The sequence below is a fragment of the Aulonocara sp. 'chitande type north' Nkhata Bay genome, linkage group LG11, assembly GCF_057382095.1.
Source record: "Aulonocara sp. 'chitande type north' Nkhata Bay isolate Kocher_YH1m ecotype deep benthic linkage group LG11, A_spYH_male_GT1.1, whole genome shotgun sequence".
Lineage (NCBI taxonomy): Eukaryota > Metazoa > Chordata > Actinopteri > Cichliformes > Cichlidae > Aulonocara > Aulonocara sp. 'chitande type north' Nkhata Bay.
Genome location: NC_141354.1, coordinates 16,964,991 through 16,989,958, shown reverse-complemented (window position 1 = coordinate 16,989,958; position 24,968 = coordinate 16,964,991). Strand labels below are relative to the sequence as shown.

At 37.6% G+C, this 24,968-nt stretch overlaps 1 protein-coding gene across 1 annotated transcript; it reads left to right on the top strand.

Moving 5' to 3' along the window:
* The first annotated feature begins 16,906 nt into the window (after positions 1–16,906).
* On the top strand, positions 16,907–24,178 carry nrsn1 (neurensin 1). Its single transcript, XM_086310813.1, has 6 exons — positions 16,907–17,058; positions 20,641–20,756; positions 20,920–21,012; positions 21,150–21,268; positions 21,538–21,725; positions 21,864–24,178. Exons 2-6 carry the CDS (start codon positions 20,658–20,660, stop codon positions 21,965–21,967), a joined length of 603 nt encoding a protein of 200 aa, XP_086166939.1. The 5' UTR covers positions 16,907–17,058; positions 20,641–20,657; the 3' UTR covers positions 21,968–24,178.
* Positions 24,179–24,968: the final 790 nt, after the last annotated feature.

Below are 24,968 nucleotides of genomic sequence, written 5' to 3'. Positions count from 1 at the left end.
TGATATGACTTTTCAGTGCCTGAAGCTCCTTCCTTCTTCCCCCCTTTTCCACCAGACTGGCTTTCATTCCCCCTGACGACTGACATTGATCTATCCTTGAGTCTTTTAGCTCCAGGACTCCCATACCTTAAACTTCTAAGTCTTGACCATTAAAAGAACAGAGAAGCCAATATTTATGAATCTGTCTGCAATGATTTCCTGGTCCGTTTCTTGTGTCACCATCTGTAAATTGGCTTGTTGGTATTAGGCACATACAGCGACAGACTTGACAGCAAACTGCTGAAAAAGTGATGAAATGTCTCAGGGAAACACGATGTAATGGTGTTAAAGAGAAGAAGGCATAACACAACACTGAGCAGTGTGTGCTGGACAAACAGAGTTTAACATATTTGGAAAAGGCAAAGTAAAACAATACAGGTCATATCTACTGACACATTAATGTTTTCATTTCTTTTTTTCTTTCTAATGATATAAGTTGAGTATTCAATAATAAACATTACACTCTAATAGGTTAACTTGAATGGTTTTGTATTAAGCATCCTGTACCAGTGGACTCAAACAACAACAGCTTATCAAAAAGACAAGCAGGAGGGGGGTATTAATTTAGTCAAATTCACAAAATTGAGCTTTTTAAAGTTGAGGTTTGCTTGAAAAATGTGACTTCCTCAGGTTTATGTACACATTAGCTAAATTAGGGTTAATTATTGCACAAACAGTAGGTTTAACATTGTGTTCAGAGTGTCAACATCACAGCCAGTACCTGTTCTCTGCGGGAGAGACTTCAGATTTCGCTCTCAGTGGGACGGTGCTGACACTGCGCACATCTAATGTCGCTACTCTACTTGTAGTGACTTCATTCATAAACTGCAATGTGTGAAATAACACATTCAAAATATTTGTATTATCAGAGTCCCAACAATATCTAAATGCCACAGCTGTAAAATGTATAGTCTTTTACACACTTAGCCATTCACCCTTCACAATTTCATTCAAGCCCCACTGTGTATCCTGCTTTTAATGTTTTGTGTGTGTGTTTGAACGATCTGCTCTTCTGTGAATACAGTAAAGAGCATGGCGTGAGCAATGTGATGGGAACATAGTGCCATCTTCTGCCCAGACTTGTTACTGCTATTTTCTTGATTACACTGGTTCATGTCTGCGACATCTGGTTGCAGGGACATAATGTGATGTTAATCTCCTGAGACCTGGTCTTATTTTTACCTCAATATTCTGTTCAACCTGGTGCTTTTATTTACTTGTGTGGAATAAGAAGAACTCAGACAGACACCATCTCTGCTACGCACACCTAGTCAACATACTGAATGTCCTAACATGTGTTTCCAGACTGCAGGGGCATTCTTCCATTGCTTGGCTACAACATCCAATACCAAACAAGCCTTCCTCACTGTGGGCGGCATGCTGCTCACAGTGTGAGCTCCCTAATGGCTATAATGGAGGACAAGACCATTTATTATTACTGGCGGGATGAGGTATGTATACGGCTACAATTAAGGAGAAAAACAACCTGGTGCTTGTAAAGGGCAGTAATGTGACTCTGGGAGTGATGGATGCAGGAGGAATGAGTCTCGCAGGCCTGTGGGAGTATCTTATTATCTGAGGCAGGTGGGGGATCCGTCATTGAGGAAAATTAGAAAAGGGAGCCAGAATGAGCGGGAAAAGAAAGACATGGGGGAGAAAGAGGCTGGAAAGATAGGTATCTTGAAATTGGAGAGAAGGAAAAGGAGAGGAGCCAAGAAACAAAGTAAGAGATGTTAAAACAAGAGAAGGTAAAACACAGGTTTGCTCTGCTGGTCAGTTGCATAGTGACAGTAGGCAAGATAAGTGTAGCTAAACTTGCTTTGAAGCAAATTCATCTGTTATTACAGATAATTGGAAGTCAAATTAAAGAACTTCCCTTGATGTAATGCTTTCCATGTGGAATTCACTTATTTACTATTCCAATAATTAGATTATTAGTAAAGTTACTGACGATCCTTTCAAATTGCTGGTAATAACGCCCCCTTCTTGCCATGTATGTGCTCTATGTGGAAAAGGATTTCTCTCTCTCTCTCTCTCTCTCTCTCATCATTTTTCCTATTCAGAAATCTGTTTCCTTAAAGAACAGGAAATATTGTCTATCCTGCATCCATTTGTTTATATTTTGGTATCACTGCAGATATAAAGCCATTAATCTACGCCTAAGAACACATTATTGTATGCATGAAAAGGACAGGCACCACTATCTGTGTGAATTATTACAAACACCAGGGTCCATGTTCACTACTAGCAAGCAAATCTCAATTAAACTGGCAGGTGAAAGTGAAATGCATAAAATACCGTGCTTGCAGAATTACAGCCAAATGTATTACTAACTGTAAGTGTGTTTGTTTCTGTATGCGCCTGTTCACATGGTCCCCTATTTGGGATGAACAGCCATATGCATGAATTCATTCTGTGGGGCAGCAAATGCCAATGAGCTGCCTAATAGCGCCATTAGGCTCTGACAAATGAAAAAACAAACTTACTCTAAAATGGAGATTCATACATTTCAGTGCCTTTGGTTTCTTAACCATCACTCCTGGGTCGATCTTACAATTATCTATGGCTGTGACATTTGAACTCCAATTGATTCAAATGGAACATTCATGCCCATGGATCACTGTTATTCAAATTGTACGACAGATGAAATTGTAGAATCTAATGTGGACTGATTTCATTATCATTGGCGCTTGGAAATGTCCAGTTGGAATACTTAACATAATCAGGCAATCAGGGAAGGTTAACTCTACACTGTACTTAGACTTTCAAATACCAATATTTTATTAAGCTATGATTGGCTGTTTGAGCTAAAATCAAACTGATAAAATAATGGGTGCACTGTTTCACAAATACTGCTACTCTTTTTAACTCTACATTATAGATATGTGTGAGTCAAATGCATTACAGAATTACTGCCTAATGTGAATTTTTACTAAATGTAGTAGATCGTCTGTGTATTCTTGAGGCTTAAATGCATGATGGGCAATAAAGATTATTGCATCACAGATTTTAAGAATTTTTCAATACAAATCAATTTTAAAATAACAGAAATACACACACAAAAAAGATATTTTCCAGTTGCTTATGTAAGAAAAATGCAGTTATATAATCTCAAAAAAGTAGTTTGTACACAAAAAGAAAAAGATGCATTCCTTTTTTTCCCTATCTTTTACTTATCTGGATAATCCGAAAATTCCTAAAACTGTCAATAAAATGTCAGGGTCCCCTATCTCATGTACATACTCCTGACATTTCGTGAGGATGTGCTGGAAACTTTATACAGTATATACCTCTGTCTGCGTGCACTGGGCTTGACTCTGTGTATGTGCACGAGTGTCGCCGTGCCCATGTGGACTTGTTAAATCGATTTTCTGGAAGATGTACGTGATTTGCAGTGTCAGTTGTACACATTGACAGGCAGCCTAGTCTAATGTAAAAATGGATAATCCCCAGCCTCATGGTGGATGCTCCATGATAAGAAATTTATTGTCATTTTAATGTGTTTTCATTGATATAATCATCTGCCAAAAGCAGGGAGGTGATATTGAGAGAAACAGAACAGCACAAAGAAACACATAGAAAAGCACACTGAGACAATTAGTCATAAAATAAGGCAAAGTGAACATGAGCAAGACTAAAAATCAATTTATTTATGCAGAAAGAAAAAAACTACAACAGTCAGACAGAAGGAGGAAGTGTAGAAAGAGGCAGATGGGGGACATTAAGTCAAAGTTAAGTAACCATCGTCTGCTTCTTTATCTCACCCAGATATGGTAATCCAGTGAGCCTCTGATATTTGTTTAACAGCCTGGCTTGTGTGTGTGTGTGTGTGTGTGTGTGTGTGTGTGTGTGTGTGTGTGCGTGTGTGTGTGTGTGCGTGTGTGTGTGTGTGTGTGTGTGTGTGTGTGTGTGTGTGTGTGCGTGTGTGTGTGTGCGTGTGTGTGTGTGTGTGTGTGCGTGCGCATATGTGTGAGATTGAGAATATGAGTGAGAAAAGGCCCAGTCGTGCTTTTTCATCTTGCTCCCAGTTACACCAGCTCAGCTTAGCCAATGTTGAATGAAACAGTTATAATCTCATTGTGATGGAAAAGTGAGTATAAACTACTTCTAAGGCATTCAGAAAAAACACAGCTGTGCATATGTGTGTTAAAGTAATCTCAGTAAACAGATATCTGCATATAAATTTGCAGGATCCGTAGGCAAGAGACATGACTTTTTATTCCTGATGTGCTTTCTGATGTGTGGTTGCAGTGCCACTACTATTGAACAGTCAAGTCTGAGCAGATAGTAAAAATTCTACTCACTGGTCACATGATGAGTCTCTGCAGCATTTGTAAAATGATGCATGGAAATATCAGCCATTTGAACCAAAATTAGGCCATTGGTCCCAGAAGCCACATGCATGTTTTATCTAGGTTTGTTGAGTCTTCAGACACAGAGGTCTAAAGAGCTGACTGGCTTTTTTCAGCTTGCTCAGTCACCATGGTAACTTTTTTTCTAGCATTAGGCTGATAGTAATATAAATTCTTAGCTGAGGAAAGACTTTTTGATACTGCAGACTTTATTTGTCTGCCAAGTAAACACACTCAACCTAAATTGTATCACACACATTTAGTTGTTGATGGTAGTGATTTTATGTAACTTGTACTTGATAATACATATAAATACACTGCGGTGAACACATTGCATTCTTGTCTTGTTCCTGGAAATATATGGGCATTTCCAGGAATGGTATACTGTCAATGAGTGGTTAAAAAATCTGAAAAATAAATGGAGGATGCTTAATTTTAAAATGGTACTTTTTTTGTTTGTTTGTTTGTTCTTTTCAAAACATATTCAATTTACATCCAATATATAACCAGACTTTGGTTATATTTCTTTTGAACCTAATTTTGTTTCTGTGAATCAAATTCATTTTTTATATCATAGGGCATCCATGAGAATCCTCCTTGGAACAAAAGTCAATAAAAGCATCAAAGTTAATAAACACATGTGTAATGATGTTTGATTTTCTGTTTTTAATTGCCAACTTGATTTTTCCTGTCCCAGGTCAGATAAAAAGTATGTTAAGTGTGAATGAAAAACCTACGCTTGCAGCTATAATGTATTGAGGGATTTCACAACCAATCCTGTTTTATTTCCATGCACAGATTTAACTATTTAGGAATTGCCTGAAGTCTAGAGCCCATGGACATCACCAATTGCTGATTTTTTTCCCTTTGAGATGCTCTGCTAGGCCTTTACTGCAGCCACCTTCAGCTTCTGCTCATTTGTTTGTCTCTTTGCATTTAATTTTGTATTTAATAAGAGCTATCTCTACTGGATTAAGATCAGATGAATGACTCAGAGTTTGAAGTATCATCATAGTCACAACACTACCGCCTCCTCCATGTCTCACAAATAATGTGCTACTGTCATTGTCAGGATATCGTGTTTGTTTTTTCCTCCTCTGTGCTTTGGTTTCCTTCTCTGGAGTTGGTTACAGTGGGTTCGCCTGTGGATGAGTTTGGATGCAGATACCATTCATTTCCCCTGGTCTTAAATGCAGCAGACTCACTGAGTTTGCTGTATTTAGGATTGATAATTGTCCCAAGAGCATCTTCACCCTTGTGGTGGTAGTGACTACTCTGTGATCCATAGCTCAGTAATAAAAATTCTCTTTCCGTTCCAGCTTGCCTTTTCCAAGCTTGGCTCCTCGATTCCAGCCCATTTTTGTCCGTGGTTCATCCTCAGTGCCTCCAGTGTGCTCCCCGCTGTCTCACTAGGATTCTGTAAGCTGCTTTCACTAACTGCTGTCCACCTGCCCACTCTCTGCCACAGCTGCTCACCTAGCCTGTTGAGTAGATGTACCGAACCCCTCCCAACTTTGGATCCCCCTCACAGAAAAGTAAGAGTGTCTAAACTCACAAGGCAAACCTGTCTCTCAGAAAATTCAGCTAACTGTCTCCTCTCCTTCCCCAGCACCCCCTCGAGTCTCACTGGTTTCTATTAAAAGGAGTACCTGGTACGTATCAGTCTGTTCGAGATGGTGTTCTGCTGCCAGTCTGGTAAATGGTGGAGAAGATTGGTCAGTATTATCGATGATGGGCAACAGTTTGGTCAGTAACTTTCTCTCGACCACAGCTTCAAAAATGTCTTGTTTGAAGCCAATCACAGACCCATTCCTAGTAGTTTCATTCTGTCTATTTTTGTCACCAGCGCCATCGCTGGTCTCCCGTAGACTACAGCAAAGTATGCTGCACTCGCCACAAATAAGTGATGAAAAATCACCAACATTTTGTGGACACAATGAAGCATCCCAGCTTCCTTAAGAAACAGAGCCTTCTCATCCTCTTTTCATCCACCAGTGCTCTGTACTCCTTCATAGAGTATTTCTCTAAATTGGATGACCCTAGGTTGTGCTGAACCTGAGGCGTACAAGGTTGACATGGATGGAGATGGCATAGCCCCTTATGAAGCACTGCTTGTGCACATCACCAGATCAGAAGAAGATTGATCAATCTGACACTGGCCTGTCAGGAAGTCAGTAATCCATAAGAAGGTTGACATCTACACTGATATTTTCTGTAGCTTCTCTCTCAGTAGCAGGGGCTGGATGATGTTGAATGAGAAATCAATGGTGATCTTCATCATACAGCTGTTACTATCTTGATTGGAGAACAATCTCTGCAGCACATAGATTATTGGGTCATCCACTCTCATGTTTGGTCTATATGCAAACTTCAGAGGATCAAGAGATTTTTTTTTTTTACCTGAGACAGCTATGTGGGGCCAAGACTAATCTCTCCAAGTTGGTTGATAATCATTAAGTGAGGCTGACAGTGTTAACTTTTTTAACACTAGTATTTTCTCCTGTTTGAGTTAATAGTAAATGTGACAGAGGATCACAAACATTTGGCTAGCACAGGTCCTTGGAGCCTTGAGAATGATACGGTACCATGAAGCCCAGCAACCTTGCCCTTTATTCACATGTGTAGTGTGAGAGATCATTTGTTTTCTGTGACTTGTGTATTAGTGGGGACTTACAATGATTATGTGTATCCCATTATTGCATTGCCATAACAATTGGATGAATATATAACAAAGTTCAGTATAAACACAGGACCATTTCAACATGCTGTTGATGGCACACTTGCAAGTTCAGACATGGAAAAAGACCCATTCTTACTCACTGGCTTGCACATGTGATTATGGCCACACTCACCCTTTGCTGGCAAAATGACTTTTTGCAGGCCCTGATGGCTAAAGTGAATAAACCTCCATTAACTTTACCTTTTTCTTCCCTCTACAGTTCTCTCAGATTTTCTCCCATCTCTTCTGTTTATTTCTTAGTTCTTTCTTTGTCCCTTAACCCTCTTTTCTTTCTTACCACTCCCTTCTATCCATCTAACTCTCCTTCTGAGCCCTCTCTCTAATATCTCCCCTGCAGCCATTTTTGGGACCCTACAGGGAGGGAAGCAATCTTAGATTTATTTTACCTCCAATTTCCAATTTGAGAGACCCCTGCTGCTCGAGGCGAATCTTCAAAGGGCCTGATGTGAGTCGTACTGTTAAATTAAAGTCTGTAAAAAATGGCAAAAATATTTCAACCCCCCCCCCATGTTCCTAAATAGAGCAACAAGAACCAGAACATCATCTACACTCTGTACACAGAACAGCATGTATTACCTCCCTGAATAGTTTCTAGGGATACAATCCCTGGCAAGGAACATGACTTAAAGTGAACATGAGACAGAAATGTGCCAAAAGTGAATAATAATAATAGAAAAACATAAGTTGAACTGTAATCAGAACTTTTCATGTAAATAGTAAATCCCTTCAACAGGACAGTTAACATAACAAGAAGCATTTCAGCTACATAAATGACTTTCATGCCACTATATTAAATATCGTGTTGGGAAAATGCTATGTACTTGCAGTCAGTGCCACAGTGATACATTCAACAGTTACAGTAGGTGGCATTAAAAGACAAATTAAAGCTCTCCTGGCCTTATTTCATAGCTGATCCGACCCCATGCAAAATAAGACCCAAACTATTGCCCGAATGTCCTTTGATACGCCATCACCACTGAAAAGAATACAGTCTGCCTTGTAGTCTCCATATGTCAGTTCTCAAATCCTTCCACAAAAGAGCCACATACACGCCATTTTTGTTCTTGATCTCTCAGAAACACAAACTGTCTCTCTCCCTCCCTCTCTTTCTTTCAAAAACAAACACTCTCTCTTTGACTGGCCTATACACACACTGTACTCTTGCATTTACACTCGCGCAGCACACAGTCCTCTTCTCACAGTATAAAGCCTGAAGACAGGTGTTGGATTAGCTTTCTGGAAGAAAAGAGCTCAGCTCCTTTCATAGGAGTTGAGCTGGCCTGGAGAGCCGGGGAGGCAGGTGCACCATGAGAAGAGGGAACGGGAAAGAAGTGCGTGTATGCATGTGCGTTTGTGTGTCAGAGGATGCAGCCCAGTCATCCTATCTATTGAGAGGAAAAGAAGGGGCTTTTGGCAAAGCTGGCTCCTGTAATTGGAGATCCTGGCGTGGCCAGAAGTGAAGCGTGGTTGGCTGTTGCCACGTGGTGACAGTTGCTTGCCAGCCATCCTGTCTATACACATATACAAGCACACTTTCATACACACAGAGAGACAAATGCACACTTGGACGTTTAAACTTTTGAATGCCTTCCACTGACTAACAGTTGCTCTAATCTGTTTAGATTTTCCCCACAAAAATTGTTATGTTCATCATGAGAATCAGATCATTTCTGCATCATCTCTAAAATGAAAAACAATCTTTTTATTATTAATTGTAAATCCAACAATCATGCAATCAGGAACCTGGCCAACCTAGCAAATACTTACATTGCAGACTCACAGACTTTGCAAACATGCACAAGCTGCCAGCTTGTAACCAGGGTAACAGAGAGAGCAAAGGAGGCCTCTTCCAGATGCTTTTGTTCTTAAGGACAACCCTTGGAGACTGTCTGCCATATTACCATGGGACTCTAGCCCTCTCTCTCTCTCACTCACCCTCTCCCTCGCTCTCTCTTCTCTCTCTCTCTATCACCTTTAATCCTCCAATTTGAGGCTTTTTTCATTTAAATGACCAATTACAGAGATGCAGAGTAAAGGGGGAAGCGCAACAAAGTAGAGGGGGTTTGAGGAGGGGAGTAAACTGAAGGGCAGATGGAAAAGTACAAAAAGAGCTGAAGATAGGCAAGCATACTGTAGTGTGGTTGTGTGTGTCTGTGTGTGCATGTGTGTGTGGGTGGGTGGATGGGTGGGTTGTGTGTTGGTGTGTCATATTAAAACCCAGAGGAACCCAACCTTACCCTGCCAGCTGTGAGGCAGGTGCAAGGTTACATTCTACACTCAAGTTGCACTCCAAAAAAACTCCTGCATTTGTGTTTAGCAAATAAGTGTGTGTGCGTGTGTGTGTAGGTGTGTGTGTGTGTGTGTGTGAGGCACTTGAATTTCGTCTAAACATTCAAACAAAAAGTAAAGTAGTAGCTTTTTTTCATACATTTGCTTATCATAAAAGCAAAAGAAGTTTGGATCTTCACATTTACGGTAGCTCATGAAATAAAGTCTTCAGCATAGCGTGGCTCGTGTGATTTTTCCTGGTTTTTTTGCATTTTGATCTTCATTTAATTGGGAATGGAAGATAAACTCAAAGTGCTTAAGGTAATAACACACAACCACACACTTATTAATTAATAACAGGTCCTCCTTTACCCCTGAATAAATAGCTGCAGATTTGAAATCATGTTTTTCCCTCCGCTGTATTTCAGCTATGGGTTGATCTTTTCATGTTTGCTTGCAGTGCTCGTTTTGCTACATGCTACGTGTTCTTCCTAAATTAAGAAACTTAATAAACCAAACCTTTCTGGGGAACTGCTCTATCCTTTTAAAAAAAAAATCTTATATTTATTATACTTTTTTGGCAGTTCTCAGTTAAATGGCTTGAAACAAGTGTGTGAGAGAGAGTGTGACCCTGTGGGGTGTGATTCAGCGTGATTAATTGTTGTTAAGTGCGCTTCTTATAAGAGATGTTGTGCCTGCAGAGGAAAGAGACTATTACAGCTGAGACCCATACATCAAGCCTGATAGACCAGTGAAAGACGACCACCATCAGCGCACATGTGCACAAATGGTACAATTAAAACAGCTAAAAATGTGGGGGTAGGTAACTACAGGGACATCAGGCTATTGACCCAGCAATCTGTGTTCATAATGTGTGCGTGGCAGGGCATGGGCATTAAGTGTTACTGGCTATTAATAATTTTGTGTTGGACGATGTATAGGATTTATACCTGACAGCTCCTTTCAGATCATATTTCCTCTCTATTTGCCTTCAAATCCATAACTTTGAAAATCCCAGTCTTCTCTGTTTATTAAAGCATGATGGGAGCATAAGGATAATTATAATTAAGGATAAACATCATTATTAGTTTACTGAAAATGATGTGAAACTGATCCTTTTTTGGTCACAATACATTACATGGATGCCATTACTGAAGGGCCTGTGTCAGAATTACATTAGCATTTATAGATATGGGATTTCTCTCAATTACTTCTTCCCATATTACTGGCTTACAGGGCTCATGGCCCATATACGAATGAAGCTAAAGATAAACCAATTAATTTAACCAAAGATTACTGCTCTATCTTACTTTTTTTTCTCACCACAATTCTTTCCAACTGAATAAATGCTGCCTTGGTTTAATGTCTGTACAGCTATAACTTTGACAGCTTTCTCTCCAAAGAGAAAGATCACCTCCATCACAATGGCACTTTTGCCCCCTCCAGTCAGTGGTTTATGAAATACAGCATGGTCCAAGTCCAAGTGGAAAGTCCAAGCTTCCAGCCCTGGAATGGCAGATTGACTGAGGAATCAATAAGATGACAAATAGGCCACAACACCAAGGCTAAGGATTCAAGATGGATAAATCTGGTCTTCCTTCTCTCCATCTATCATACAATATAAGAGAGGTAGGGAGAGCAAATGCAATGCAGCTACGATCACTACTACAAAATCTTTCTTATCTTTTGTCTCACTTGAAAAAAAAAATAACAAGAAAACATTAATTAGTTTCTGTGTAAGAAATCTTGAAACTTCAGTTCAGAAATGTTGAATTATGGATGCACATTTCACAATTGTAATAGCTTTTGCAAAGAATCAGCTTTCATTTCCTCTGTGCCTCCAATTCTCATCATAATATAATATAACAGGAAATAAATAAATTACATTATATCAAAGAGCTATTGCACAAGCCTTGGCATCGAGGAAAAGCTCCAGTTGCAGATTATTTTATTTCATGAGCAGAATGTTTCAAGTTTTCATTGGCTGCACCGACATCAAATGCTGTAAAACTTTTTTTAAACTTAATTTAAGTATTAAAATCATAGTCTACCTTAAAATGACTGTCAAACAGTACACATAATAATATCAGTAAATGTTTGACGAATGTAGGTCAGTGTCTAGATAGTATGTAATGGTGCTGAGGCTAGGCTGAATTTGTTTACTGTTATTGCAGTTCCCACGAAGTCCAGTAGATGTCAGGCTTGTTAGCAGAAAGTTAATATTGACTGCAGTGTGGGTGTTGACGTCGGTAGATTGATGGCAAATAATGTATTGCCATGAGATGCTTAAATTATTTATCTGATATTTTCATTTATAACATCTCTGTCACCATGGGATTTTTTTCTTGTTAAGATTTAGTGGCTAATGGAAGATAGATTTGTATGTTGTACAGATAGCAAAGCCAATTGATTGAAATTGTGATTTTTGAGACTGGGTTATAGAAATATAACTGACTTGATTTGCTTATATTATGTCTATTAGATCAAATTATCCAGAATTATCCAATCATAATGAGCCTTACTGTGTAGTATAATTTAGAGCACACTAACAGAATAGCTTAAAGTGTCTCTCCCCCCCCCCCTCCCTACCTCTAAATAAGACTCAGTTATATGGGTGCTTAATATAGCTTTTAAGATATAGTGTATATAAATTATGGTGACATAATCAAATACACAACTCTCGAGGCAAAATAGCTTAATAAGGTGTACTTTTCTACCAATTCAATATAGATATTTATTTTAAATATGTGAAAAATATTTATTTAAGATTAGTGCCACTTGAACACTGCATCATGAAATGAATGGTTGGTAGAAAAAAAGGCTAATTGGACAACATTTTCCTATACATGACCAGTAACTTCCAGAGAAGGTTCACCATATAAATCAGAGTATAATGAAATAAATTTGCAGCGGAAGAACACAAGACCACAGACGAGAACAGGGGAAATCATAGAGCAAAGGAGAATAAAATGGCTTCTGTTGCAGCCACAACACTGAATCAGCCATGAACATCTCTGTATACCAAAGTACTCTAGAATCAAATGTGAGGCCATCTGTCCAACAGCTGAAGCTTGGTAAAAACTGAGTCATGCAACAGGACAATGATGCCAAGCACAGCAGAAAATCTACAACAGAATGGCCAAAAAGGAAAAGAATCAAGGTGATGCAGAGGCCCAAAGTCCAGACCTCAACCTTATTAAAATGCCTAGAATAAAACCTTAAGAGAGGTGCATAAACAAATGCCTGTAAACATTTAAAACAGAGGAACTGTAGCTTGCCAAGTGAAGGGACACTTCAGTAAAATCTTGTTAAAATGTTATTGTTCCACTTTCCCATGAGAAACAATACACCAGCTTATTAACAAGTGAAAGTTTATCTTGAAACATTTGATTTTTAACATGGTAACAATGACACCCTGCTAACAGCACAATATTATAGCTATGTTGCTGTTTTACTCTGTAACTAGATAATGAGAACTTTCCAAACTTTATTATTTATTTATTTATTTTTTTACATTTCATTGAAAAATTACACCCGTCAGCCACAACATTAAAACTACTTGACTAATATTGTACTGGTCCCTCACCATGCCTATCATGGTGTTCCGTTCAGTTTAGTTCAATTCAGTTTATAAAGCTGCCAACAGATAATATTATTGCCATGGGTTTGTGATGTGCAGCAAAATTTACATGGATGGTGGGTTTTCTCAGAGTAATATCATCATGAATGCCTGGACATACTGTAAGACTTCCAAACAGAATAATACACAGAGTATCACGCTCCATCTCCACAGCTTGTGTTCCTTCCTATCCTGCTACTATCTCAGATAAAAGAAAAAAAATAATTAAGTGTACCGTGTTGCTATTAACATAAAAAGCGCTATACAAATACAGGCCATTTACCATTTACCATTTACCATAATACACAGGAAAAAGTCCATACATCCTTGTTTGATTCTTTCAAGAAATGGGTGTGATGCTTGGATGCACAGTGTGAAGTAGACAAGGGTGTAACCAGTTTGCAGCTTTTCAGGCAACACACAGTAAGTGGTAATGCATATCTTAGAAAGCATTCTTTAACCAGCAGAAAGCACAAGAAAAAAGCACTGTCTGCTTTTGAAATTTAATGCTAATGTATATGCCATTATGCTTCCATGCAGCTTAGTTTTTTAATACAACATTTCATTGTATCTTATATCTGTGTCATGAAAATTTTACGGATAAATTTGAGCATCTAATAAAATGCACAATACAAACTTTACAAAACATAACCTCAGTTTTACTCTGCATGAGAAATGTCCACCTCAGTAGTACTTAAATCTGCATGCAAACCCCTTTTTATTTAAATAAACACAAAGTTGTACTTTTTAAAATACTGTATAATTACAGGGGATGAGGCAGTTAACCTTGAGGTGAAGGCAAACTCTGGAAGTCCCCAAAAGTAAAGAGGTTGATTTAGCAAACCTGTTATCATTACTGTCAAACCATTTCAGGGCTGCAGGATAGCTTGTGGTAAAATTGGAGTTTCCTTCATAATCAGCTGTCATACACTTATACACAAAAGGCATCTTGAGTCATAATGTACTCCGGCTGCAGCATCACTGCTAATGTAGGTCACAATGTCCTGCGGGTTGCCAGGTACCATCACCCTATATATCAGTTAACTTAAGTGATATGCCAAGAAGCAAACATGAGCAATATGAGATGCTTTCTTTCTTATATATATTTCTTATCCTATTTACTGTAGTGTTAAAAGCTATGTGCCTTCTATAGCTACACAACCTGCATCCATTTAGTAATTATTGTGCTGTATTTCACACTAAGTGTGTTGTAGGTGAACAACCTGTTAGCCAAACAAACACCAGACACACAGTATTTAAGTAGCATACCTTTAATATAAACATTTTATTATTTTATTCTACTGTGACCAATACTCGGCCCTGCTCTCTGCAGCTCAGTGCTGTCTCTCTCTAATGAGCTATGGTTTGCCATCAGTCATTACAGGAAGCCTGATTATCCAACTGGCATTCTGCACAGCTCACAGAGAACTTCCTGAAGGTGACCTTCTCAGGTTGCCATAGAAACCTCTCTCTCAGTGAGATAGAGAGAGAGAGTGAGAGAGAGGCAAAGAGAGCGAGGGACAGAGACAGAGCAATACAGAGAACAATAACAGAACATTTTGTCCAAATAAAAAAGCATTAGTATGCTGTGGTGTCATTGCACAGGCACATCATCTGGCAGTAGAGTTGTCTTGTTAACCAGTGGTAAACAGATTAAAAAAAAAATCCCCTATCATTATTCAACAGCCTTCCATTTACTTTATTTATTGCATTCATTACCTTAAAAATGTTACTGTGAAGGTTCATTATTTGTCATCAGGTTAGAAGGTGTTTTTTTTTCCTTTTTGTGTTTTTGGGGGTGACGTGTACACCTATACACCATGTTTATCAATGAGCTGCACCATAGAACTGAAAAACAAAACAGCTGCTGGAGTCTGGGGAGATGTTGTTGCCATTCTTGACTGATATATAACTTAAGCTTGTCTTCTTTGTCATATTATTTGTTTCATGATGTGCCAAAAGCTTTGATTTGATGAAGGGTTTGAACTGCACACAGGCCAGTTCAGCACCCAGACCCTTGGACTATGAACCTGATGCAAAAGATGGTTTAACATTGTCTTGCTAAAATGTGAAAGGCCTTCCCTGAAAAAGATCACATGTGCAAAGGAGCTGTGTGTTGCTTTAAATACAGGTTGCTGTTAATATACTTTTGAGCACTGATGATATCTTTTTCAAATGTGCAAGCTGCCAGTTTCATAGGCACTAATGCAACCCCATTCCATCAGAGATGCAGGCTTTTGAACAGAGCGCAGAAAAAAGACAGATGGTCCCTTTCCTTTTTTTTAGTCTGGAGGATGTGGCCTCCATGTTTTCCCAAAAAGAATTTCAAATTTCAATTAATCTGACCACAGAACAGTTTTCCACTTTGCCTCAGTCAATGATAAATGAGCTTTAACCCAAATAATCCAGAAGTGTTTCTGGTTCATGTTCACATATCATGGCTTCTTTTTGTTCATAATAGAGCTTTTACCTCCACATGTGGATTGCACAATGAACAGAGCCTGTGCATTCATTTGCATGACTGACCCAGAGTCTTTGGAACTTTATGTTGAGGAACATTATGCTGAAACTATTCCACAATTTCCATGCATTTCTTTGAGATTTGTGAACATCTGCCTATCTTTACTTCAGAGGAACTCAGCTTCTCTAAGATGCTCTTTTTATACACAGTCATTTAACTGACCTTTTGCCAGTTAACCTTATTAGTTTCAAAATGTTCCTCCAGGTGTTTCTTTTTGCTACCATCTACTTTTCCAGTTTTTGCTGTCTCTATCCAAACTTTTTTGATGTATTGCTGCCAGCAAATTCTAGGGTTTTTTTTTTCAGTTTAAAAAACTGATGCGGTTCCAAGTCACTGGATTCTATTTTAATAATGCTGTGCACAGCAACATTTTTGCGATGCTGGTTGTACATGTAATACTTTGATCTTACATTATTACATTTCCAGTGCAACAAAAGCATGAAGGCAACTTTCCTAATACAGGTAAAAGAAAACATGTTGATTTGAAGCATAAGGTAACTTGACCTCTTTTTCAAGACATTACAGCATCACTTCATATATATCCAATGACTTTCATAGTGGATATTTCACTACCTTTCCACTAGAAAAACTTAAGAATTCCTTTACTGTGATTTGACTGCGGCACAGAGACTTTTCAGCGTGCACTATCAGTCATTCAAAATAAAGAGATGAACTTTCTCAGTTACCTTTCTGCCAAATCACTCTTTAAAATTTGAATGGTCCAGCCCTTGTTTGTTCTCCTGTTGTTTTTCTGCTCCAGTCACTTACAATTACGCCTTTTGACCAATAAAAGACAAATTTTATTAAACCTGTTCTGTCTTTCTCCACAACCAAGTCAACAAAACAAACAGTGACAGGTTTTCTTTATACAACTTAAATTCCAAAGCCTGTATCAAAAAAAGCTAACATTTTTCTAAAAGCTGAAATAAAAATGTCAATTACATTATTAAAGCAAGGCATGAGCAAGGCAAATGGGGAACTAAGTCTGCCATTCTTATTCTTTCTTTATTCCGCATGGACTTTATTTCTGAGGCGCAATATAGTTTGCTCTTTTAGATTCCACCTCCTTCATGATGATTGCTGATATGGTGACTAACACTTCCTTCAGCCATTTATGTCACCAAGTGAGCTAAAAATAGAGAGCTCTGGAATGTGACCAGAAAAAAATATATGTTTTACGTCACTCTGTACCATTGCATGTTCTCTGACTTTGTTCTGACTTGTTCCCCTTGAAATCAATCAATCTATCTATCTATCTATCTATCTATCTATCTATCTATCTATCTATCTATCTATCTGTAAAATTATGAATGAAATTCTTTTTTTCTAATCCTTCCATCCCTCCTGCCTGGTTATTTATAATCGTTACTGAATCATATACTGTCATGGATGGAACGCCTGCGCAGTAGACAGCGTGAAAATGTGAATCATCGACAGAGAGAGAGGGGTGACTGTAGAGTGATGGGACCCGGCTAAGGGAAGAGCAGCGAATGATCACTCTCCGAGCTGGTAATGACAGGTAAATGGCGATTTATCATCATCATTATTATTATTATTTGGAAATATGGGGATAGTGCTGTAGCATCGGTGCGGGTTGTTGTTTTTGTTAGTAGCACACCGAGAACTCACATTTTCTAAGAAGACTCCTTCAGTCGTGTCCTCCATGCACCGCTGCACATCTGGAAGAAGCTTCCGTGTTGACAATGTCAAAGTAATGTTTGTTTTAATCACCGTGCATTCATTTGTATCTCATTTTTTCTATGTCGAGTATTTCTGTCTTACTTTAAACTCGTTTCGGGCGTTGCTGTCTTAATGACATGGAACAACGTTTCTCCAATACGTTTCTTCGGCGTATGTCATTTCATGCTAAAGGATTAGCTACTTTTTCTCAAGTGGTTACAATATCAGCCAACTTGATTTGGACGTTTTTTGTGTTGTTTTTTTACGTGAAGTCCACATTTGCAAGGTTAAGCTTCAACGGTGCAGTGGGTCTCAATCTCATAGGGGGTTGGGAGGGCGAGTGGATGAAGTCTATTTTCAGACTGGCGTCACATATTACGTCTGTGTGTTTTCCTGCTGGGTTAAGGCTGAATGATTTTCAGCACCACGGTCAGTGGTGCTGATATGTTTGGACCGTTATATCAAGACATTCCGGTTTGATTTGTCCTAACAGCTCTGATTTTTAACCGAGATGGGTTAAAATGTTTGTGTTTGATTTACTTTTATTTTTATGTCTTGTTTTATCTGTTGTAGAAAGGAAACACACAACAGCTGATTGAAGATTAGTTAAAGATTGGATGTTGTTTAAAGTTATTCAAGCCATTCTAATTAAAAATGTTTGTTTTCTTAAAAGCTATTATAACAAGTTCCCATTAAAGTTAACAGACTGAATTAAATTTGAATTACACCTTGTTGTTGACTCAACAACTAAAAAAACAGAAAATTAAAACTAACAGTCAGTCAGCAAACTCAAGCTTTCATTGTTCATTTTTCAGGTACATGATATATGAGTACAATATAAATATTCTTCTGTACTTTGTACAATTAAGCTGTGTGTGACAAAGGTAAACGTACTAGGGAAGAGTGTGCCTCATCTGTATGCAGCATTTCAGATAAGAGGCACTGGCTGGGTAGAGTAGCAACATGAGAGCTGTTGTTTGTACAGAGAGAGAATGTGTCCTTTATCTACTTACTTATAATTACAACAATGAAGACAAAGTGAACTAACCCTTTGTTGGTATTTGTCATATGGTTAGTTTACGCCAATTAAAAACTTTTTGAACTATTTTGTGACTATGGAGTACATAAATAAAACAGACAAAAGTATAAACATCATCAGGTCCACTGATTATGTAATGGTAACTATAAAAGCTAAGTAAAAATAAGCAAACCGACAGTTTAAACTAGAGTTGTGTAACCATATTAATAGCACTGTGGGTTGGAGGTTAAAAAATACTTGACATGTCCACTCAAATTTCCTCCTGTAGGACTCTTTCATATTGCACTATCACTGTACACTTTGCATTAGTAAATTGATTTAATATGATTTACTCTACAACTCATCCACATATAATTTGGCTGTAGAACTTTCATTTAAAAATGTTGTTTAGATATTAACTGTAAAGCTTCAGATTATGACTGATAATATTGTTTACTGCCTCTATTAACATTATTTGAATGACTATTACAAAGGTGAACATCAGGTTTATAATATATGTGAAGTGTAACAGGAGTTTGAACATTAAGATCACAATCTGTTTCAATTACTGTTAACGTTTTCTTCGCTAGATGGTTAGGTTTGGGCAGCTTAATGTTGTGGTTTACACCATTAACCCTGCATATTATAAATGTCCAGTGCATGCAAATGTGAGCAAGAGGTCCTTCACAAGAGGTTTGGATCACTGATCAGCAAATAAACCATTATTACCTAAGAATGATAGTGTCTAGGAATGATTAAAACCAAACTAACAAACAAACAACCAATATGTTTTATAAAATGCAATGTGTGCTGATGTGTGTGAGGTGTTATCGTCTGACATTGACTATGATGTAATGCACAATACTATATTATTAATGATTTTTTAAATTTGATATCATAGAAACTGATGGAAAAAAACATATTATATAAGATTACTAATTAGTTAAAAGTGAAGTTATTTAGTAATTTAGTTATTTAGTAATGTGTAATTAACTATGAATTTATATAGATGATTATTATATATTATTATATACTATTATTATTGTCATTATTATTTTATAGTATTGTTCTGTTTATTTATATCCTGCTGCTAAACTAAACTAATTTCCCCTTGTGGGACAATAAAGAAATTGAATTTAATTAAAAAAAATAATGTTTTTTTTTAATAATAATATTGTAAATAATTTACTCGCTAGTTTGGTATAATGTGGTTCCAGCTACAAGAGGTATGTAATTTCATGTACTATTATGTCTGACATCTAACTGATGAGTTTTACAATATCAGGCCAGTGGTTTTCTTATGAGGTTAGACACTTAGTTTTTTTTTTTTTCATTATTCCAACCACAATGCATTGTATACCAGTGTCTTACTGGAAAGAGCATGATCACATTTTAACATATATGGACTCAATATTTCCTTCCCACAATTAAACCCTTTTCTTATTGTAATTCAGTCCAGCAGAAATAGTCGATTTAGTATTAGCTAACAAAAACATGAAGCATAATTGGTTTGTACAGAGCAGAACTGTGCAATGCAGTTAGCTCTCAGTCAGTAGGGGATTAATGTTCATAAAATCTATTCACATATGGTCACAGATATTATTAGTTTTTAACTAACACCTAATAGTTACATATTTCACATATTTCACTGTTGAGGCAAAGTCCAATATGCAGTTATGTTTGTTAATAGTTTTTCTTTAAACATTACAAAAAAGATTTTTCTATGTATGTCAGCACCCTCTGCATTTAGCTGAAACATTATTGGATCCAAAGAGTAATATGTCACGCTTTATTTTATAACAGCAGACAAGCAGAATGCATCATTAAACTCAATGCCCTATGGCACCCATTCCTTCAGTACATTGTTACATAACAACAGTGACTACATGCTTATGTGTACAAAAGCATAAATGTACTGCACACGTGTATGCAATTATGCGTTTAAACAGTTTGTCCAGAAACTGTGTATGCAAACAACAACAAAAAATAAAATAAACAAACTGCCTTTTTTAACTCCTACTGCAAGTATGATGTATAAAAACAGAAATAGCCTCACCCATGCGGCTTTGGCTGTGGTGAGCAGAAGGCTGTACTATTAGGCTTTAGTAATGCCACTGATATCAGGCTGCTTTCACGGTAAGTCTAAATCTTTGAATATGAAGATACATCCCATTATATTTAAACCCACACTTTCCTTTTGACTGTCATTTTTTTTCTTGCCTTGCTGAATCGAGAAGTTTTTGAGCTAGATTTTCCCCCATTGAAATGAGGTTTCCAATATTGGGAGATATGTACATTATATAATTAAGAAGAGGTGCAAGAGTTTAGTTTCCTCCCAGATCTCTTGAATTAAATCAGGCTTAAAGGTTATTGGAGATGTGTGTTTTTTATGTGTGTTCTCAGGTAGACAGATGTGAAGGATGACTTCTTGCTCAGAGATCTGTGGGTCAGAATATAGTGAGCAAGTTCAAACCGGTGGGAACTACCAGCAGTATGGCGTCCGCTCCTACCTACACCAGGTAACAGTGTAACCAGACTCAGCACCCACACAAAGTAAGACGTCTCCTATGAAACTCACAAACGGATAAAAGCACAAAATCACCAAACCTTCATTTCTTGTAGGTTTAGGTTCAAGATGTGAATTTTAAAAATGCCTGTACTTTTCTTTGATTCCTTATCCAGTTTTATGAGGACTGCACAGCTTCTATCTGGGAACGTGATGAAGATTTTCAGATTCAGAGATTGCCTAGCAGGTGGAGCTCTTTACTCTGGAAGGTCAGATTAACCCTTAGCTTGTTCAAAACGACACCAATATAATGGAACTGAAAATAAACCAAATTAACCAAATTATTTACAACTATAACAATATATGTTTTTGACTTTCGTTGTTTTTTGACTTTTTCTTTTCACAGGTCTGTCTCGCGTTCGGTACCTTGATCTTGTTTGCGGGCCTCATTGTTGTTTTGGTAGGTTATGCCACTCCAGCCAAGATTGAAGCATTTGGTGAAGATGATCTACTCTTTGTTGACAGGTATAGAAACAGTACAACGTACGAGTGGGAAAGAATTTAGGTAACCTTTGCTATTCTGAAATAGTAAAGGTTACATAGACTTACAATTAACAGATCATGAACTTTATTTGAAGTGTTACTTCTTAGTCTTGACAATAATGTCCAAGAGCAGTGTTCTAGTAGGACATGCATATGTTTAAATTTAGAAATAACTCTAAATAGTTGTATAAATATTGAACAAAAAGACTTGGTGGCAAATAAATGATTGCTTTGAACTGTTCTTGTAACAGCCATGCCGTCAGTTTCAACCGTGCACTGGATGTTTGTAAGCTGACTGGTGCAGTGCTGTTCTGTGTGGGAGGCACCTCCATGGCTGTGGGTCTCCTGCTGTCTGCCTTTGCCAAAAGCTACTCCAAAGAAGAATTGTTTCTGCAACAGAAGTTTAAGGAGAGGTTGGCAGATCTGCAAGCAACAGTTGGTAAGTTTTCATTCTCTTCTTTCCCAGTATAACACGTTCAAATTAATGTAAGCAGAATAAATGTAAAGGTTGTTGAAATGGCTCTGCGTTTGTATATGAATATGAATATCTAAATCACAGTAACTGCTTATGCCACAGGTACTCCAATAATGAGAGCACCAACTCCCGGAGAAGGAAAGGTGCCAGTCACACTTACCAAAGTTCAGAACATCCAGCCAGTGACCACAAAGTCAGAGCCCTGATCAAGGCTAAGATCAAGGCATAAAGTGAAAGTTGTAAGAGGACCGGTGTGTGTATGTCGATCCATGTGTGCAGTTTATCTTTTTAAAAGGTCAGCTTACATAACAAATAGTATTGCTTCCTCATCTTATTTTGTTTGACATTAAAATGAGATTTTAAAAACTTAGAAAGGATGAACAAAATATAGGGGATTTATTTATCAGATGTTATGAAACTTTAATATTAAGAAAACATTTTTTTTTAAATTTCACTGGAAAAGACATCTGCAGAATAGTGACACAGTGCAGTAATTTCCACAGAGCGTGTTTTCTGTTTGTTTACTGTTGAGAGAATTCTTACTTTTGTAAAAGGCAATGATGTTACTGCTGGAGGGCGATGGGCAGCAAGTGGCATATTTGAAATTTTTGTCCCCCATTCCCAGAAATGATCAAATGTACCACTTAACACTCATTACCTCTGACTAGTGACCATCAGGATGAGTGCATGTTTGGAATTATTAGCTGTTAAAAGTGTAAATGTACTATATTTACCTGAAACGTTCATCCAGGCTGACAAAGCACGACATCGTTTTATAATACCTTTTTTTTCCCTTTCTGATAAAGTAGTAACTCAAAGGTCTTAACCTTTCTAAAGGTTCACAGTGTCCTAACAGATTAGACATAAATGCAGATTAGAAGAGACAGTATGGGGAGATTCTGTGTCTATCTTCTGTCTTATTAGGCCAGTGACCTTGTTTCCTTCAGTAAATCTTCAGACAGAATCAATACACAAGAGCAGACAGGCTGATGAAAGTTACATTGAACCAGACAGAGCATGCAGAACAGCAAGGATATGTCAGATTACTTCCAACATACAGCAAATAAGACATTCATCATGTCTTCTATCTTTATTTTTAAGTTTTTAATACCTAAACACTGGCTTACCCACCTTTTCCTTTCCATTGTTTCCTTTTCACCCTGTGACAAAAGGCTCATAGACACACACAGATCCATCAGAGCAGACGCTGTTTTGAATCAAAATGCTAATAGCTACCAGACATGAGTCAGTGCTACTCATGAAAATGAAGATGGGTGCATCGAGAGAGACAATGTGACACACAGGTTACATAACGGAGGGAAGATGAGAGCACGTTCAGCTCTCCAATGGGATCGCAGCAACATTGTATCTGACAGCACTAATGGATGAATTAAAGAGATTCAATAAATGCCTTCCTACTATCACACACAAAATTTGAAACTCAATAATTTATATCACAGTCAGCAATGTTTAACACCGGAGAGCTGTTAAATTCCAGGACCACATTTTTTACACTATAGAGAATTTGCTTATGTACTGGATGTGAAACTGAAGGAGTGATTATTAAGACGGTTCCTGTTTTATTCATTCCTTTATGCTATACAAGAATTCACACTGTAACTGTAACTTAGAAGCACAATAAGCTGGTAACGGCCATGTTTTTCTGCTTTTTAACACACTGTGTCCTCATGTGTTGTACATATATTTATTACAATTACTGTAATCCTACCCTACCACTTTAAAAGCTTGTTTTTGTTTGTTTTTCTTAACATGTATCTTTTGTTTCATCATTATAAACAAACCTGTACTGTAAAAAAAATCTGTATTTGGTTAGAACAATTCTACTGTCCAAGATACAAGCTTCAGTTTTTTTTAAAACCATATCTCATCATCAAATTCTTGCAGCACAGCTTGTATATTTACTCTATAAGATGTTGATTTGCTATGCTGACTACTATTGTCAATGTAAGTTGACCTTTTCAATATTATTCTAATTACCTCCAATCTTCTTTCTACTAAGTCCTGGTGTCATTTTAACACATTTACTCTCAGATGCAACACAGAAGCATAGCTGTAACTACAAAAAAAACCAACCTAGTAATAAGCAAGGCATTTCATTTTCAAGATACACAGCCACTGAGCTGCGGGCCTTCAGTACATGAAGAAAAGCCAAGCTGTTAAACAAGCCATTACGGACAAACCTTCTAGTGCGGCCAGGACTTTAACAGGCAGTGCTGGTTTGTAATGTTATGCTGTTTCCTGCTGCATTACAAACTCTAATCCATAATGGATATTTTTTTTCTGCTATATATCAAACTTGAAGTCTTTCCTGATGTAACAGTGGATCATCCCACTAAATAAAAAACGATGCTACCCTTATTTGCGAACAGATCGGATAAAGAACACATATAAATCAGTGTCTACATGCAGTATGTCTATTTTTCGAACAGCACAATAAAACTGACATATCGGTGGATCGGAAATGCGTGAAAACTGTATTGCAGCACACTGTGCAGTAAACTGACAGCCTGGTGGCTTAACTGTTGATAAAACTTTATACCTCCCAACAGAAGTGAGAGGTATAAAGTGGTATAAAGTGGGAGTATAAAGTGGCTTAGTTTATGTCTCCCTACAGAAATAAAAAATACTTCACTGTTGTCACAAGGGTCAAATGTTTTTGATCTTATTTTAATCTTTAATCTTCCCTGCTGTTTTCCTTTAATATCTCACAGTTGCCATCTATGTGTGCCAAACAACTGACACTTTTACTTCCTAAATTCCCTGCAGGGTTATTTAAATATACTGTACAATACTAGCTAAGCAGGACTTTGTGTTCTTTAAAATCTGGTGCCTTCCCCTTTTTTCTTAATCAAGAAAAAATTATAATTTTTGATTATTGATTCAAACCAATGTTTAAATAATTATAGATTTAAATTAATTCAAACAATATGTTAATAATGTTCATTTTTACATTGTAGAAGCCCCCCTTGTAATCAGTCTGGAGGGTGTGTTATTTAGGGCCTTACTGAACACGCCCACATGCATACACACTCAGAAAACAGAGTAGCTGGTGGAGGAGATAACACAGAATTAATGGTGACGCCAGAAATAGCATCTTGAGGATCATCACCTCAACCAGGCAGGACTTATGACTCACACACTTCTGCCCCCACCTCCTTTGCTTTCTGCGTCTCCTGCTCTTTGCTC